The sequence below is a fragment of the Lucilia sericata genome, unplaced genomic scaffold (assembly GCF_015586225.1).
Source record: "Lucilia sericata isolate MDLA Ls3-8-SP2 unplaced genomic scaffold, ASM1558622v1 Contig000031F_arrow, whole genome shotgun sequence".
Taxonomy (NCBI): Eukaryota; Metazoa; Arthropoda; class Insecta; order Diptera; family Calliphoridae; genus Lucilia; species Lucilia sericata.
This window is the reverse complement of record NW_023994069.1, coordinates 89,450-104,695: the sequence shown is the minus strand read 5'-3', so window position 1 is coordinate 104,695 and position 15,246 is coordinate 89,450. Positions and strand designations below refer to the sequence as shown.

The 15,246-nt window shown below is 31.1% G+C and overlaps 3 protein-coding genes across 3 annotated transcripts in view; 2 read left to right on the top strand and 1 right to left on the bottom strand.

Moving 5' to 3' along the window:
• LOC119611674 (G-protein coupled receptor moody) overlaps nt 1-15,246 on the bottom strand; it is a 119,038-nt gene that overhangs the window by 80,965 nt on the left and 22,827 nt on the right. The gene's annotated exons all lie outside the window — the stretch shown is intronic.
• Nucleotides 674-2,474, top strand: LOC119611695 (kinectin-like). Its single transcript, XM_037967367.1, has 2 exons — nt 674-929; nt 987-2,474. Exons 1-2 carry the CDS (start codon nt 808-810, stop codon nt 2,230-2,232), a joined length of 1,368 nt encoding a protein of 455 aa, XP_037823295.1. The 5' UTR covers nt 674-807; the 3' UTR covers nt 2,233-2,474.
• Nucleotides 9,951-12,508, top strand: LOC119611667 (protein ultraspiracle). The gene is made up of 2 exons (XM_037967326.1): nt 9,951-11,696; nt 11,813-12,508. Exon 1 carries the CDS (start codon nt 10,175-10,177, stop codon nt 11,576-11,578), a length of 1,404 nt encoding a protein of 467 aa, XP_037823254.1. The 5' UTR covers nt 9,951-10,174; the 3' UTR covers nt 11,579-11,696; nt 11,813-12,508.

Sequence of the window (15,246 nt, the reverse complement as noted above, 5' to 3'; positions counted from 1 at the left end):
AAATTTTACGCTCTGCCGATGTGTGTTTTAAAGGAACTAAGTTATATGAAGATCGCTCCCTAATTGACTCTACCCTCATACAAGGTTCCCCTCACGAAATGATTTTAACGTACATAGTTGGCTTAAAAAAGCATGTATAGCTATGAAATTCGACATTACCAAATTTTGAGGGCCTGTCAACCCCCTTATAAGTTCCCCTTCAGAAAAAGATATTAACGCCAATAACTGGAATATATATATATATATATATATATATATATATATATATATATATATATATATATGTATACATGCGGTCTACATCTTCAATTAGTTGTTCTTTTTTATTCGACCATTTTGTATAAAATAAGGGAAAACCCCTTCTTATCCACAAGTTAATAATATAAGTGATGAGTTGCATTTTCAACAACTTAATAAGTGTTGTCAATAAAGCATTTATTTAAAAATAGTGAATATAGCTGGGATCACAAAAAAACTAAACTTATATATAATTTGGTACAAATTTACTTGACTATATTTGTAGAACAAAATTAAATTTGCAAAATTTAAAAAAAGAACTCAATCAAAGTATATTAATATACTTTGAACTCAAGTATATTTTTCTATTTAAATTTGTTTGTTTTTAAGCAAAAAGTGCTTTTGGTAAATTTAATGTTTAACTTTAATTTAGGTATTGGCAACACAGTTCTAAATGAAATACAAAAAAAGATAAGCAGACAATTTTTGTAATTGCAAAGTATTTAATGTATTCGGTTGTTCTTAAATTCGTTTAGGAAAAAGTTTTAACAAAGGAACCAACGCATCAACATGCCGATTCTTAATGTTGTCTGTCCAATATGTACGGAAGTTTTTAAAAATGCAGATGATATTTATAGCACCAGTTGCGGACATATTTTCCACTTTTCCTGTGTGCAAGACTGGATGGGGCGGTAAGTGATTTATATCATTGTGTGAAAGTAAAATAACAAAAGTTACATATTTTTTAGATCAACAAGTTGTCCCAAATGCCGCCAATACAATCCAACAACTCATAAACTGTATTTAAGTTTCGATGATTCGGAAGAAAGTTTGCAAAAATTACAAGAAATTGAGTTGAAATTAAAAAGTTCAAATGAAAAAAATGCCCAGCTTGCAGATCAAATGAATGAAACTGAATTTAATTTCTTACATCTACAAGAGCAGTTCACTGCCTGTGAACGCGAAAAGAGAGATCTTGAGGAGAAAATCAGGCAAATTGGTGATAGTGATAAAAACTTCTTACATCTTCAGGGGCAGTATACAGAGTCTTCGGAACTAGTTAAAGAACTTCAAGATCAGATACAAATTTTGAGAATCGATAATGAATGCAAGTCCAAAGAACTAAGCCTAAAGAATTTGGAAATTGACTCATTGAAAGCAGGCTTACAGACAGAACAGAGCCCTTTTAGTGATAGTATTCTTAATGATAAAATAAGAGTTTTAGAGCAAAAATTGAAACACATTTCAGCAGAGTTTGAAAAAGAAATAGCCATTAGTACTCAACTATCGATAGACAAAATGAAATTGGAAAGTTACATTAAGCATCTCAAGTCAGCAGATTTTAATACAAAAGGCATTTTAAAACATACTAATAATGAAGATTTGTCAAAGAAACGAGAAAATCAGAAAATTGTTAACCCTATAAATGATTTGTTAAACAAGAATTCCAACCAAATAAGCGATAGCAGCGACACGTTCGTCTTTATAAAAGACTTGCCTTTAGATCAACTTGTAATACCTTTTGAAAATATTATTATTAAACTAGCTTCGAAAATGTCTCTACAGATCTCCGCAGATGATTTGGTTAAAGTAAATATTGTAGATGATAAAAAGCAACCATCTTCTAAGGCCCAGTTGGTAGTTCAATTCAAAAATAAACTCCTGAAAAATAATTTTCTAGCAAATAAGAATCTTTTGAAAAATGATCCCACTACTAGTTCCATTATAGTTGGAGAGTATATGGATGATCAACTCCATGCGCTACTTATTTATGCCAAAGAAAAGCTCAGAAATAATGGTTACAAACATGTTTTTTATAAAAATAATCAAATTTTTGCAAAGAAGCATCGTAGTCATCCTAAAGTCATACGTATTCATAACAAAGACCATGTGGACAGTTTACAAAACAAGAAAAAGCTAGTTGAGCCAGAGGCAGCTGTTTCACCAGCTATTGTAACTGAATGTAAAATTGATGAAAATTACTATCAAATATAAAAGTGCCAATTGTTATTTTTCATTATTCTTTAAATATGTAATATGTATTTATTTACATACAGTGATTAAATTAAAAACCCTATCGAAACAATTATTTTTATAAAAATTAAACGATGTTTTTTGTATTTTTTAAAGAATATATAATATAAGAATGGAGTAAATATGTAATTCGATTGCAAATGTATTTATCTAAATAATTCTCATTAAATTTTTTAATAAAAATACAATTTTCTGAATTTAAAATATAATTTTAGGTGTTATATTTTTGTTTGTTTATATTTGTTCATATAGAGATATTTGTATCACATGTAGGTCTGATGAATAGTAACTGACAAATATTTAATAGTTTTAATAATTTGAAAAGTACCGAAATATCGCTCATTTACAAGACTGTCATTATTTATTATTAAAAAATGTAATTTCGTTAAAATGTTTCATTTTCATATTTTTACACAGAATTTTTTAATGTAAATACAGTACAACTTCGACTATGTTTGTCCAGATTGTCGATGTTGCACTGTACATAATTGCAATTATAACATATTCCACGAAATGTTTTTTCGGTTTTCCAAAATTCCATCTACTACATACATACATATGTATGTAGTTAGTATTTTATTATAATTTTTCAAAACTAATTTTCTACCTGATCTTGTATTAGCTATTTAACAAACACGTATATATGTACATACATTAGAGCATAACTTTTATGCAATTTTTTAAAATATAGAGCATAAAAAAGTACTTCGAAAAAGTATATCACTTTTTCCCGAGTGTTAAAAAAGTTTCCGTGGCAAATGCTCTTAAATTATCAATATTTTCTCTAACAATATTTTAAATTTCTTAATACAAAATCGAAATTTTTATTTAAACAAGTGTCATTGCTTGACCCACAACATTTATAGTATCAAAACAAGTAAGAAATTATAGTCGGGCGAGGCCGACCATATAATACCCTGCACCTGTTACAAAAATAAAAAGTGATTTAGTTTTCATAATAAAGCATTTAAGTTGAATTGTACCTTGTCTCAGATATACATACATACTTAAGCCATTTATTGTTGAATAAAATTGTGGACATTTAAGTCAAATTTTGAAGGGGGCATTGTATAAGAGCTATGGTTAAATGAGGACCTATAATTATAAAATTCATCAAGGCTAGTATAGAACTTGGTTTTGCAGCTTTTTGTCCCGATACGATTGTATTAAACTTAATTATGAACTTGAAAGCCCAATTCGTCGGGTTCAGTTGTAGGGGCTAGGTGAATAACCAATTTCAATAGGCTTTGTCTCCGGTACCATATAAGATTATGTGCCAAATTTCATTGAATTATCATCAAAATTGCGACCTGTAGTTTGATTACAAGGTTTACAAGTCCTATTCAGGGGTTCAATTGTATGGAAGCTAGGTGAAATAATGGACCGATCTTAACCATTTTCATGTAACAAATTTCATTGAATTATCTTTAAAATTGCGACCTGCAGTTTGATTACAATCGACAATCGACTAAATCGATGCAGAAAATAATTCTAAACCGATTGGTATACATTAAGGTGGGTATAGGACCAATATTATTGTGTGTTACAAACATCAGTACAAACTCAATACACCCTCCCCACTAAAGTGGTGTAGGGTATAACAAGTAGATTATACCATTAAAAATTTGTGTACATTTGTTTGTGAATGGTTTTAAAAAATCTATTTGCCGCGAAAGGTTTTTGCACAAAAATAACCCGGGAAACTGGTTTTCGATATTAGAACACTATTAGCTATAACGTAGTAATAGGGCCAAATTTGTTGGTTGTCACCCTAATGTACAAACATATATACATATATCGTCACCTAGCGTTTAAAAAAAATACAGAAGCAAAAAACTGTTTAAATTAAATACCTAATTCCCAATTTTTTCTTGGTGATTTTGATGTAATACATATTCTTTTTTAATTTGTGTTTAATTGGGACCGTTTGCGTTTTAAGTGACGATATGTATGTATATATCAATATATGCGTAATTTCATCAACTCTTCCTTGACATAAAACTCCTTATGATATCTTTAGATTATTGAAAAAATATTTTAGTTTAACAGAAATACACAATTTCACGTAAAAAATGTACTTCTTTATAAACAAAATTTTGAAAGTTGTTGTTTCCATTATTAAGCCATTTACATTTTAATTTTCGGCGGGAACATTATTAACTTTCATTTTGGGCCCACTTAATGTACATAGAAGGTAAGACTTGATTGTAAAAATATTTCGTTTTTTAATAACGGTAACACTAAATAAATCGCTAATTTTTTTTTAACAAAATCGCTAATTTATATACGTAGTTTTTTTTATTGCATTTTGTCTACTGTTCTTTGTGTGTGAGTTGCTTTTTCTAAAAACAAAACAGAGTCCTGCATCGAAAGCCGACTCAGCCAAGCCGCCAATAAAATGTTAAAGCCGCCGTCGTTAAACATTTTGTAGCTTACAACTATTTAAAAATTTCCTCCAAATTTTGTACAATTTTCTTAAATATTTTAGTGCCGGTCCATACTGGAAAACTTTTTCTTAATTCCTTTTAAAGTTTCCTTAATGTCTACACAGTAAAACTTTTGTTTCAGCAACTACGTATTAATTGCATTGATTTGTTTTTGTATGAATGTGAAGAATAAGTGCCGGTTCACACAGGAAATCTTTTTTTGGAAACTTTATTTTGTGTTGATGGTTGATATTTCTTGCTCTTTCTCTCTCATACATAATCAAAAGTTTCCCAAAAAAAGTTTGCTTTTGTGAACCGACACTATCAAAACAAGTTTCCGAGTATAAGAAACTCCGAGAGAGAGGTGATTGTTATTTCCTTCTCTTTCTCTCACACACAAAATCAAAAGTTTGTCTGTGTAGACTTGCACTTACTAAATTATAGAAATTTTACAACTACAAATTTATTTATTTTTGGTTTAAATTACACTCGATTCTAGAACCAAAATTATGGTAGTAATTTCATACATATGTCCGTATTCCAATTTCAGATATTTACGGGTTATTACCGTTAACAAAATGTAAAAAAACATGAAAACTTTGCCGGCTTACAGTCAATTTTAAGATAACGCCGAAATTTTTAGTGTACGTCACCGCCGTTAATGTTTGTTGGCACAGGTATCCTGAGCTGAATATTGTGTATTGTTGTGCAAAACCGCGTCGGAAACGTCGTGCAAATTTTTATATTTAATCAATTAATTAATAATTTTACGTATTATATTATTCCAGTGTTAAAAAAATTAAAGTGCATAAGTTTCTACGTAATAAAATTGTATTTACAATAAAACAAATTAAGCAGCAAAATCGTAAGTTAATGGTTCTCGTTTGTGATTATTTGTTTGAGGGCAAAACAAAAAAAAAGAGCAATATAATCAATGAATATAGTTTTTGTGTTAATGTGTCTGTTGTTTTTGTTGTTATTGTTCTTAATCCAAAGACGCTAATATAAATGCATAATGCAATTTATAAACAATATAGTTTGTGGTGAATTTCTTTTTATAGAGTTGCCATGTTGCTGTATATAATGTTTACAAATGTAACACAACAAAAATTGCACTTATTTTTTAATATAATTAATATATCTTGTACGTGCGTATACAATGGTTAAAAAAAGATATTGCTGGTAAATTTATATCCTGTGGTAAAGTATTGAGTATGTATATAGCAAATATTTGTATTTTGTCCCACCGAATCATTAACTGCACATATATATTTTTTATATATGTTTATGAAGAGCTCAGAAAAAAGAGGCGACAAATCGAACGGAATTGTCCTAATATATAGGCAATTAATGGTGTGTGGTGTGATGTGACAAAAGTAGACTTTTCGATAGATTTAAAAAACAAGTAAGAATTTATAGTCGGGCATGGCCACCATATGATACCCTACACCAGTGATTATGTTAAAAATTTTGATTATTATACCCTTCACCTTCGTGAGAAGGGTATATATAAGTTTGTCATTCCGTTTGTAATTTCTATAATATAATTTTCCGACCCCATAAAGTATATATATTCTGGATCCTTATAGATGGCGGAGTTGATTAAGCTATGTCCGTCTGTCTGTCTGTCCTTCTGTCTGTTGAAATTAGTTTTTAGACCCCAGATATCGGCGAGATCCGAATCTTCAATAATTCTGTTAGACATGCTTTCGAGAAGATCGCTATTTAAAATCAGGAAAAACGGTCGATAAATACCGGAGATATGAGCAAAAATCCGAGACAACCTCTGAAAATTTCTTACAAAAGACAATATTTTTCATGCTTTGATATAAGCAACAACAACAACATTGCTTATTCATTGAGTATTTCGTTTCATATGTTTGGGTGGCTGTGTGTTTCATTGCCTTGTTTATATTGTTTTTGTTTCTTGGTGCATTCCGTTTCGTATGTTTGGATGTCTGTTGGTTTCATTGCGTTGTGTATTTTGTTTTTGCTTTTTTTTTTTGAGTATTTCGTTTCGTGTGTTTCATTGCCTTGTGTATATTGTTTTTGTTTTTTGGTGTATTCAGTTTTGTATGTTTGGATGTCTGTTGGTTTCATTGCGTTGTGTATTTTGTTTTTTTGTGTGTTTCGTTTAGCGTTGTTGTTGTTCGTTTTGCTATTGCTATAATAATGATATAAACGGGAAAATGAAATAAATTAAAATTTTATGGAATTGGTATTTTTTAAATACACTGTGGTGAAGGGTATATAAGATTCGGCACAGCCGAATATAGCACTCTTACTTGTTTTTTAACTAATATTTAATTTAATTTTTACCTTAATTTAAAAATATTTTAACAATTTGTTGACTGATGAGGGATTTTCTAAAAGAGAGGTTAAATGGGGGGAGGGGGTAAAGGAATTTACGTCTACATTAGTTATTTATGCAGAATATCATCGTGATATTAATGTTTATAAGTGAATTTTGACCATCAAGTCATTTTCTGAAGGGGACTTGGTATGGGGGATATGGTCAAATGTATGTATTATTAAGACTTACACCCAATTTACACGATGATTTTTTTCATGTTTGCCCAGACGTCTGTTTTCGTGTTTGTCGATGATTGGCGGTGAGCGGGGTAGAGAAGAATGGGGGGGTAAGAAAACAAACATGATTTGGGATTTTCATGATTGTTTTTGACATTCCTCTTTAAACTCATTCGTACTGTTGATATTATGCTCATGTAAAAAAATAATTATGTCTTTTTTTACATGAAAACATTAAAATTTGCATTAAAAAAATACTATAGCGTGTAATTAAATTTTTTTAAATCAAATTAAATTGTTTTTATGTTAAAAATTTCATTTTATTTTTATTACGAATAAGTAATTAAAAAGGATTATACAATTAAACATCAAAAAAAGACATGCATAGTTGCATGTAAAAAATCACCGTATAAATGTTCATGATTTTTTGGAAGATTCTCAAAAGAGAATTGGAAAAAACAGACGTCTGAAAAGTCTTCATGTAAATTGCGCCTTACATAAAACTTAGTTTTGCCGATTTTTGAAGTGATACAAGAACATTTAACATATTTATAAGCTCAAAAACCCTATCGGGGGTACGGTTGTATGGGGGCTATACGAAATAATGGATCGATTTTAACCATTTTCAATAGGCTTCGTCCTTGGGTCAAAATAGTAAATTTCATGAAATTATCTTGAAAATTGCGACCTGTAGAGTGCGCACAAGGTTTACATTGACACACTGACGGACGGGTATAGCTAAATCGACTCAGAAATTGATTCTGAGCCGATTGGTATACTTTAGGACCAATATTTTTGTGTGTTACAAACGTCAGCGCAAACTCATAATACCCACACCGCTACTACTTTTTACTTTTGTAAGCGGCGCACGAACATGTCAGCTGATTTTGACAATTTATATTCAATTTTGAATGTGTATTATCAATTTTAATAAACTAAAATGAGATAAATTGTGAAAATATAAATAAAAAACTTAAAAAAACACGAAGTTCTTTATAAATAAAGCAAAAAATTGACGCTTAAGAAGCGTTGCATGTAACTTGATGCGTAGGATGCAAAAAAGGTATGAAAAGCACGCAATGCTTTCCTTTTATACATTCGCATAATCTTAGTGAATACTATATCTATTTCTCAGAATGTTAAGATAATTTAAATGTAAACACTTTTAACGAATGAAAATTAAAATTCGCTGTGCTGTATTTTAGTTTTAGTTGTATATTTCTGTATGTTCTGTATACCGAATCTGATTTTAAACTAGAAATTTAGTTTAAAATCGAATTCGCATAATTTTTCTTGTTTTAAAACCGAGTACACAAATATATTCGAAAGTAAATAGAAAGTAATTTTATTCTAATAAATTAAATAATTATTTTTGAGTTTTTTAATACAATTGTAACGTAATATAAATGCTATTCATTTTAAATTTTAAACATTTTCTCATTTAAAATATGCACAGAAAAAAGATTAAGCATAAATATTATGAACAGCTTTCATTGACTGAAGTTAATAATATATAAGAATAAGTTCCTAATTTGTATGAATTTTTTATTTTTATTTTTTTAAACATAATTTAGAAGCCTTGACATAAAAAAATTAAACATTTTCTTTCTATTTTTCTATTTGTTAAAAAAATGTTTGAAATTTTCTTTGGAAAAGTTTTTATTTCTTTATGATTTTTAGATTGAAAACAATGAAATATGCGCGTAACTTGCAGGATTGTCTAAAGAATGGATGTTTAGCTATATTTGCTTATGTTTTTTATTTCATATTTTGTTTTCCAATATTTTTGTTTATTTTTCATAAAAATTCGCTAATATGTATGATTATTTTCTAAAAAAAAATGGAACATTGGATATTTATTGTAATTTTTTATGAAAATCAAAGAAAATAAGTAAAAAAAAAACAAAAAAAAAAATCATTCATGTACAAATATATACATTTTATGAACTTTTAATATTCCGAATGAAAATGGTTTGGGAAAAAAGTCATGTTCGATTCATACAATTTATTACAAAATTCATTGTAGTTATGTATAATTTTTTTCTGTGTGTTTATTTTTCTGAATTTTAGGTACACATAAAAATTCGATTTGCAGTACACCAAATTCGGTTTTAAAAGTTTCTCAATTTCGAACTCGATTCGATTTGCAGAAACTTGGCAACCGTTTCGAAACGGTGAAAAGATAGCGGTATCAGTATTTAAACTTATTTCCGTATCGGTATTTCGGTATTTTAGTTTATTTCGGTATAGGTATTTTAGCGTTATCGGTATTTTGGGTTATTTCAGTAATGGTATTTTAACAATAACGGTATTTAGAATCCATAGACAGAATCCGAATCTGGCCTCTTAAATTTTCCATCAAATCACTTTATAGTATTCTAATGTTTGGACATATTTGAAACGTTTAAACATTTTTTGCTATTTGTCCCTTCCCAAAATTCTCATTAATATGATTACAAGTCGCAATTTTTTTTAGGTAAAAAGTGAAATATTTTGATTTAAAATGAACAAAAGAGAAAAGTACAAACAATCTGGTCGAATTTCGATCCAAATAAGTGAAAGTTCAGGTTGATAAAGTAATTATTAAATTTAATATCAAAATTTGGGGAGAATAAAAAACAGGCACCACTGCACACAAGTGCAACTCTGTTTAGTTTACCAAATTTTACGAACGCATTTCGTTCTTGTTTTCTTTGTGGTTGTGGTGAAAATTGTACTAGTAAAATTAAGTAGAGGTGGATTTGTTTCTACATGAGAAAATAAAATGTCGACGCGAAAACTTTTCATTCATTAGTCAACCAGAATATAGACATTCTTTGTTTGTAAAAAAAAGTCTTGTAAAAATTAAAAATCAATTATCAAAATTAATAATTAAATGTATTAAATAAAGATTGTGTGTGACAGAAACAAATTAGTGAGATCTCTTGATACAGGAAAATATCATCACAATGGATAACGGCGAGCAAGATGCTGGTTTCCGATTGGCACCGATGTCTCCGCAGGAGATAAAGCCAGACATTTCACTGCTTAATGAAAATAATACAAGTAGTTATTCACCTAAACCTGGAAGTCCTAATCCATTTGCCATTGGATTACAGGCAATAAATGCAGTCGCTGCCGCGAATGCCAACAACCAAAATCAAATGTTGCAAACTACGCCACCACAACAGCAGCAGTATCCACCAAATCACCCACTTAGTGGTTCGAAACACTTGTGTTCCATTTGTGGCGATCGCGCCAGTGGAAAACATTATGGTGTCTACAGTTGTGAGGGTTGTAAAGGGTTTTTCAAACGTACAGTACGCAAGGATTTGACATATGCTTGTCGTGAGGACAGAAATTGCATTATAGATAAACGACAAAGAAATCGCTGCCAGTATTGTCGTTATCAAAAGTGTTTAGCTTGTGGCATGAAACGCGAAGCGGTCCAAGAGGAACGACAACGAGGTACTCGTGCGGCTAACGCTAGAGCTGCAGGTGCTGGTGGTGGAGGAGGAGGTGGTGGAGGGGTAAGCAATGTAGTTGGTGCTGGCGGAGAAGACTTTAAACCCAGCAGTTCATTACGTGATCTCACTATCGAACGCATCATTGAGGCCGAGCAAAAAGCCGAATCACTGAGCGGTGATAATGTGTTGCCCTTTTTGCGCGTAGGCAACAATTCCATGGTTCAACATGACTACAAAGGCGCTGTATCTCATCTCTGCCAGATGGTTAACAAACAACTCTTCCAAATGGTTGAATATGCACGTCGTACACCACATTTTACACATTTGCAACGTGAGGACCAGATACTTTTGCTAAAGGCTGGCTGGAATGAATTGCTGATTGCAAATGTTGCCTGGTGCAGTATTGAGTCTCTTGATGCCGAATATGCCTCGCCTGGCACGGTACATGACGGTTCTTTTGGTCGGCGTTCACCAGTGCGTCAGCCCCAACAACTCTTCCTTAATCAGAATTTCTCGTATCATCGCAATAGTGCTATTAAAGCCAATGTTGTTTCGATTTTCGATCGCATCCTTTCGGAGTTGAGCATCAAAATGAAACGTCTTAACATCGATCGCTCGGAGTTGTCGTGTCTGAAGGCAATCATACTCTTCAATCCTGATATACGCGGTCTCAAATGCCGCGCCGACGTTGAGGTATGTCGTGAAAAAATTTATGCCTGTCTGGACGAACACTGCCGCACAGAACATCCAGGTGATGATGGTCGTTTTGCTCAACTACTGCTAAGGTTGCCCGCTTTACGTTCCATCAGTCTCAAATGTCTCGATCATTTGTTTTTCTTCCGTTTAATAGGCGAAAGAGCATTGGAGGAATTAATTGCTGAGCAATTGGAAGCTCCCATATGCTAAGAATTTACGAAAGTTGTACTAAAGTTAGACACAACATCCAAAGGATTGTGTTGTGAAATGAATGACGATAGAGAAATTATTTGGTGGTGCTTCTAAGTATCTATCTTGAAATTAAAAGGTGATCATAAAGGCCAAGCCTTGGAAGCATCATACAACACAAATGGATATGATATTTGAATAGTAGCAATAGTTATATTCAGTCTTTTTTATTTACTTTTTTTGCTCTTTATGTAGATTAATGAAAAACAAAACGGAAAACACAATATACACAAAGACACATCCATACACACCCAATACTGATAGCAACAATAATTGTTGAATTGATGGCTTTGTTGGTGGTGGCTGTGTAAAGAAGAATTTATTCCCCAAAATCTGGACTTACCTTTAATTTTAAGCTCTTAATATGTGATTGAGTTTTCGCTGCATTTCCTTAACCTTTTCACACAGTCTCCAATAGTCTGTTAATGGTGATGAAGATGATAATCATCTAAAGTTATTTTGCAAACCAAACAAAACGGATGCTTAAGAACAAATACAATTTATAATAATCTCAACAAATGACTTTATTTCAACAATAACAGCTGAAATTCTTATATGTACATGTATTTTAGTTAAAATATGCCTTTAATGTAAATCATATAGAATTTACTTATATTTTATTTAAAATTTTTTAAGTTTTTATCGTTTTAAATCTACCTTTTTTCAAAATTCGATACGAATGAATTTAAAGTTTCAATTGTTTAGTTAAATAGTTTGACAAAAATACTTATTACAATATCACGTTTACGTTTTTTACTCCTTTAATTTAGTTATAAATATGTTTTTATTGTGTATTATATTAATGAAAACTGATATACATACTAACACTTATACATAGATATATTATACATACAAACATATTAATATATTATTAAATATAGATATATTTTATTCTGTTGAAACAACAAAGTTATAATTCTTTTATTGTTTTCGACTCTACTTTAAGTGTTGGAAATATTGAGTAATTGACGGAAAATTCAGTGAAGATAGTTTGTTATTATAGTATATTATGCGAAAAAGATTTATGTTAATGATAGTTTTGCAAAATATATTTTTAAACAAGTAAATTATAACTTATTTATATATCGCTCATTTCTTACAAGACTGGCTTAATGAAAAATTCATAAATGATAAATAGATAAATTTACCTTTGAAACAATGAATTTTTCATCCATCCATAAACGTCAAGAAGCTGGAGATGTCTTAAAAGCAAAAGTTGTATATTATCTGTGAAGAGAAATGCTTCCTATTCAAAATATTGCAATATCTTAAAGAAATCATTAATATAAACCATAATGAGTAAAGCTCCTATAACTATATAAGGCCCAGTGCACTACTAGTCACGGGTAGACACAGGTTAAATTTCAATTATCACAATAGAAATATTGATGGCGACCAGTTAAATGAGAAAACAGTAATCTGAGTGATAATAATACACCCATATCAATCTTTTTCCATATAAACCTATGTGATAACCGATTCTAGAAGAATCGAAAGTTTGAAAAACAAGATTCTAGGCTATATTACAGGTTATGCAATTTCTGGTTGTAGTTACAGAACCCGAATCTTTCAAAGATATTGGCAAAATAATCCAGACAAACCTATGTGGTTAGATGCTATTAAAGATGAACTTGAATCTGGATAAAGACACACATTAGAAGGGGGTCGGAGGTGACAGTTTATGTTGATAGTGTAGTTCATTCCAGATTAGTAAGCGGCTGCAGGAATGCTATCCGCGAGCTATCTAGGATGTATACAATCAGGCTGTGATGGGTTCCAGGGCACTGTAATATACAGGGTAATGAAATCTCAGACGAACTGGCCAGGCAAGGGTCAGATCTGGACAATAATAGTAATTAGGTGGGTGAAACCTCCTATTTGCTACTACTATAGGTTAATCTCCGACAAATTCAGGAACTCCTCCAACCAATCCTGGCATAGAAGGTTGGATTGCAGGGTATCCAAGGCCTTATGGCCGAGGTTAAATGCCAAGGCAACCAGTACACTATTAGGATTGGACAGGAGAAGTATTAGAATTCTTGTAGGAGTGATAACTGGTCACTGCGCAATAGGAGCCCTTTTGGACAATCGGGTCCTTAACACACAGGAGTTTTGTAGGTTGTGTGACGACGAAGAGGAGCTAGAGACAGTAGAACATATTTTGTGTGACTGTCCTGGTGTACAGAGTCTGAGGCGGAAATGGCTAGCAAAAACATTCCATGATGACTTAAGAGATGTAGCTAGGTGTAGTATAAGCTACATTCTAGGTTTTGTCAGGGGAATGGATTGGCTATTTAGGCGTCGGACGACGTAGAATTCCCTTCCAATACTATCAACATTCTTTTTCTATTAGGATAGGAACTCATTAATTTCAAACTTATCTCTCCGGCTTTTTTATCTCCTTTCTGTTTATTTTTTCTTGTTTCTTCTTAAAGGGAATCACAATGGTTACTTAATTTAGAGATTTCTTCAAAAAGAAGGTATATAGATTATGAAGTAACTTATACCCCTATTCTCTCTACTATTTGCATAGTATACTAGATATATGTATATGGACTTTTGCAATATTACTTGGGTACGAAGATGTTATGGCGTTGTAAATCAAGTCGACATTTAAATATTGAACAGATGCTAAAAATATTTGTAATGAGCGACTGTAACCATATATATCATTCGCAAAATAAATCAAATATAATATAAATATAGAATCCCTATCGTGATGTTGAGCAGTTTAATATTAATTGTTCTACCAGATATACATATGTTACCAGATTGGATATATGGAAAGATTTTAAAACAACCCTAGTGATATTTATTGGACATGTTTAAAACATATACATAGTTCGTTATATCAAAGACTCAAAAGATTTAAAACTAATTTATTCAAGACATTTTGATAACTATGTAATTATATGATTATATGAAATAGATAATGTATTGGTATAGCCAAGAACGCTGAAAGTAAACGGTCAAGGCATATTGATATGAAATTTCATTTTGTTCGTGATTACATTTCAAAAGGCGTTATTAAATTAGAATCAATTTCAACAGATGTATAACTGGCAGACATGTTAACAAAAGCGTTGGATTCAACCGTTTAAAAAAATTTACATCATTGTTTGAATACCATTTAAAGGCCCTTTCTCCATAGTGGCATGGTGCCAAATCGGGTCCAGTAATATAAAGATACAGGTCCTTTTTGTAAACACTGTGTAATATACACACTATTGTCCGAAACAAAAGCACCGCCTTATTGAAATTTTCTTTATAGCAGTTCTATCTTTACCGGATTGCAATTTTAACTTTCTGAACTTTATACGACTTCAACACAACCCAACTGATAGAAGTGTTCAGTGTTCTTCGAATGAGTTTTTTGACTTATTTTATTATTTAACTTTCTGAACTTTATACGACTTCAACATAACCCAACTGATAGAAGTGTTCAGTGTTCTTCGAATGAGTTTTATGACTTATTTTGCCTTAACAATATCTGTAGACATTTTTTCTTACCGATCTAAATTTTCTTTCTATGCTCAGGTCCTCCTTACACTGTTTAATGGATTTTGAAACAGTGTGACGATGAGCCTTCAGATCGTTTGCTAATTTTTGCATATTGGTTTTTTTGACCA

Bases quoted from the DNA above. Each gene is read 5' to 3' on its own strand.
- LOC119611667 (XM_037967326.1), top strand. From the start codon at position 10,175: ATGGATAACGGCGAGCAAGATGCTGGTTTCCGATTGGCACCGATGTCT.
- LOC119611695 (XM_037967367.1), top strand. From the start codon at position 808: ATGCCGATTCTTAATGTTGTCTGTCCAATATGTACGGAAGTTTTTAAA. The intron at 930-986 runs GTAAGTGATTTA...CATATTTTTTAG, and splicing joins GTGCAAGACTGGATGGGGCG to ATCAACAAGTTGTCCCAAAT.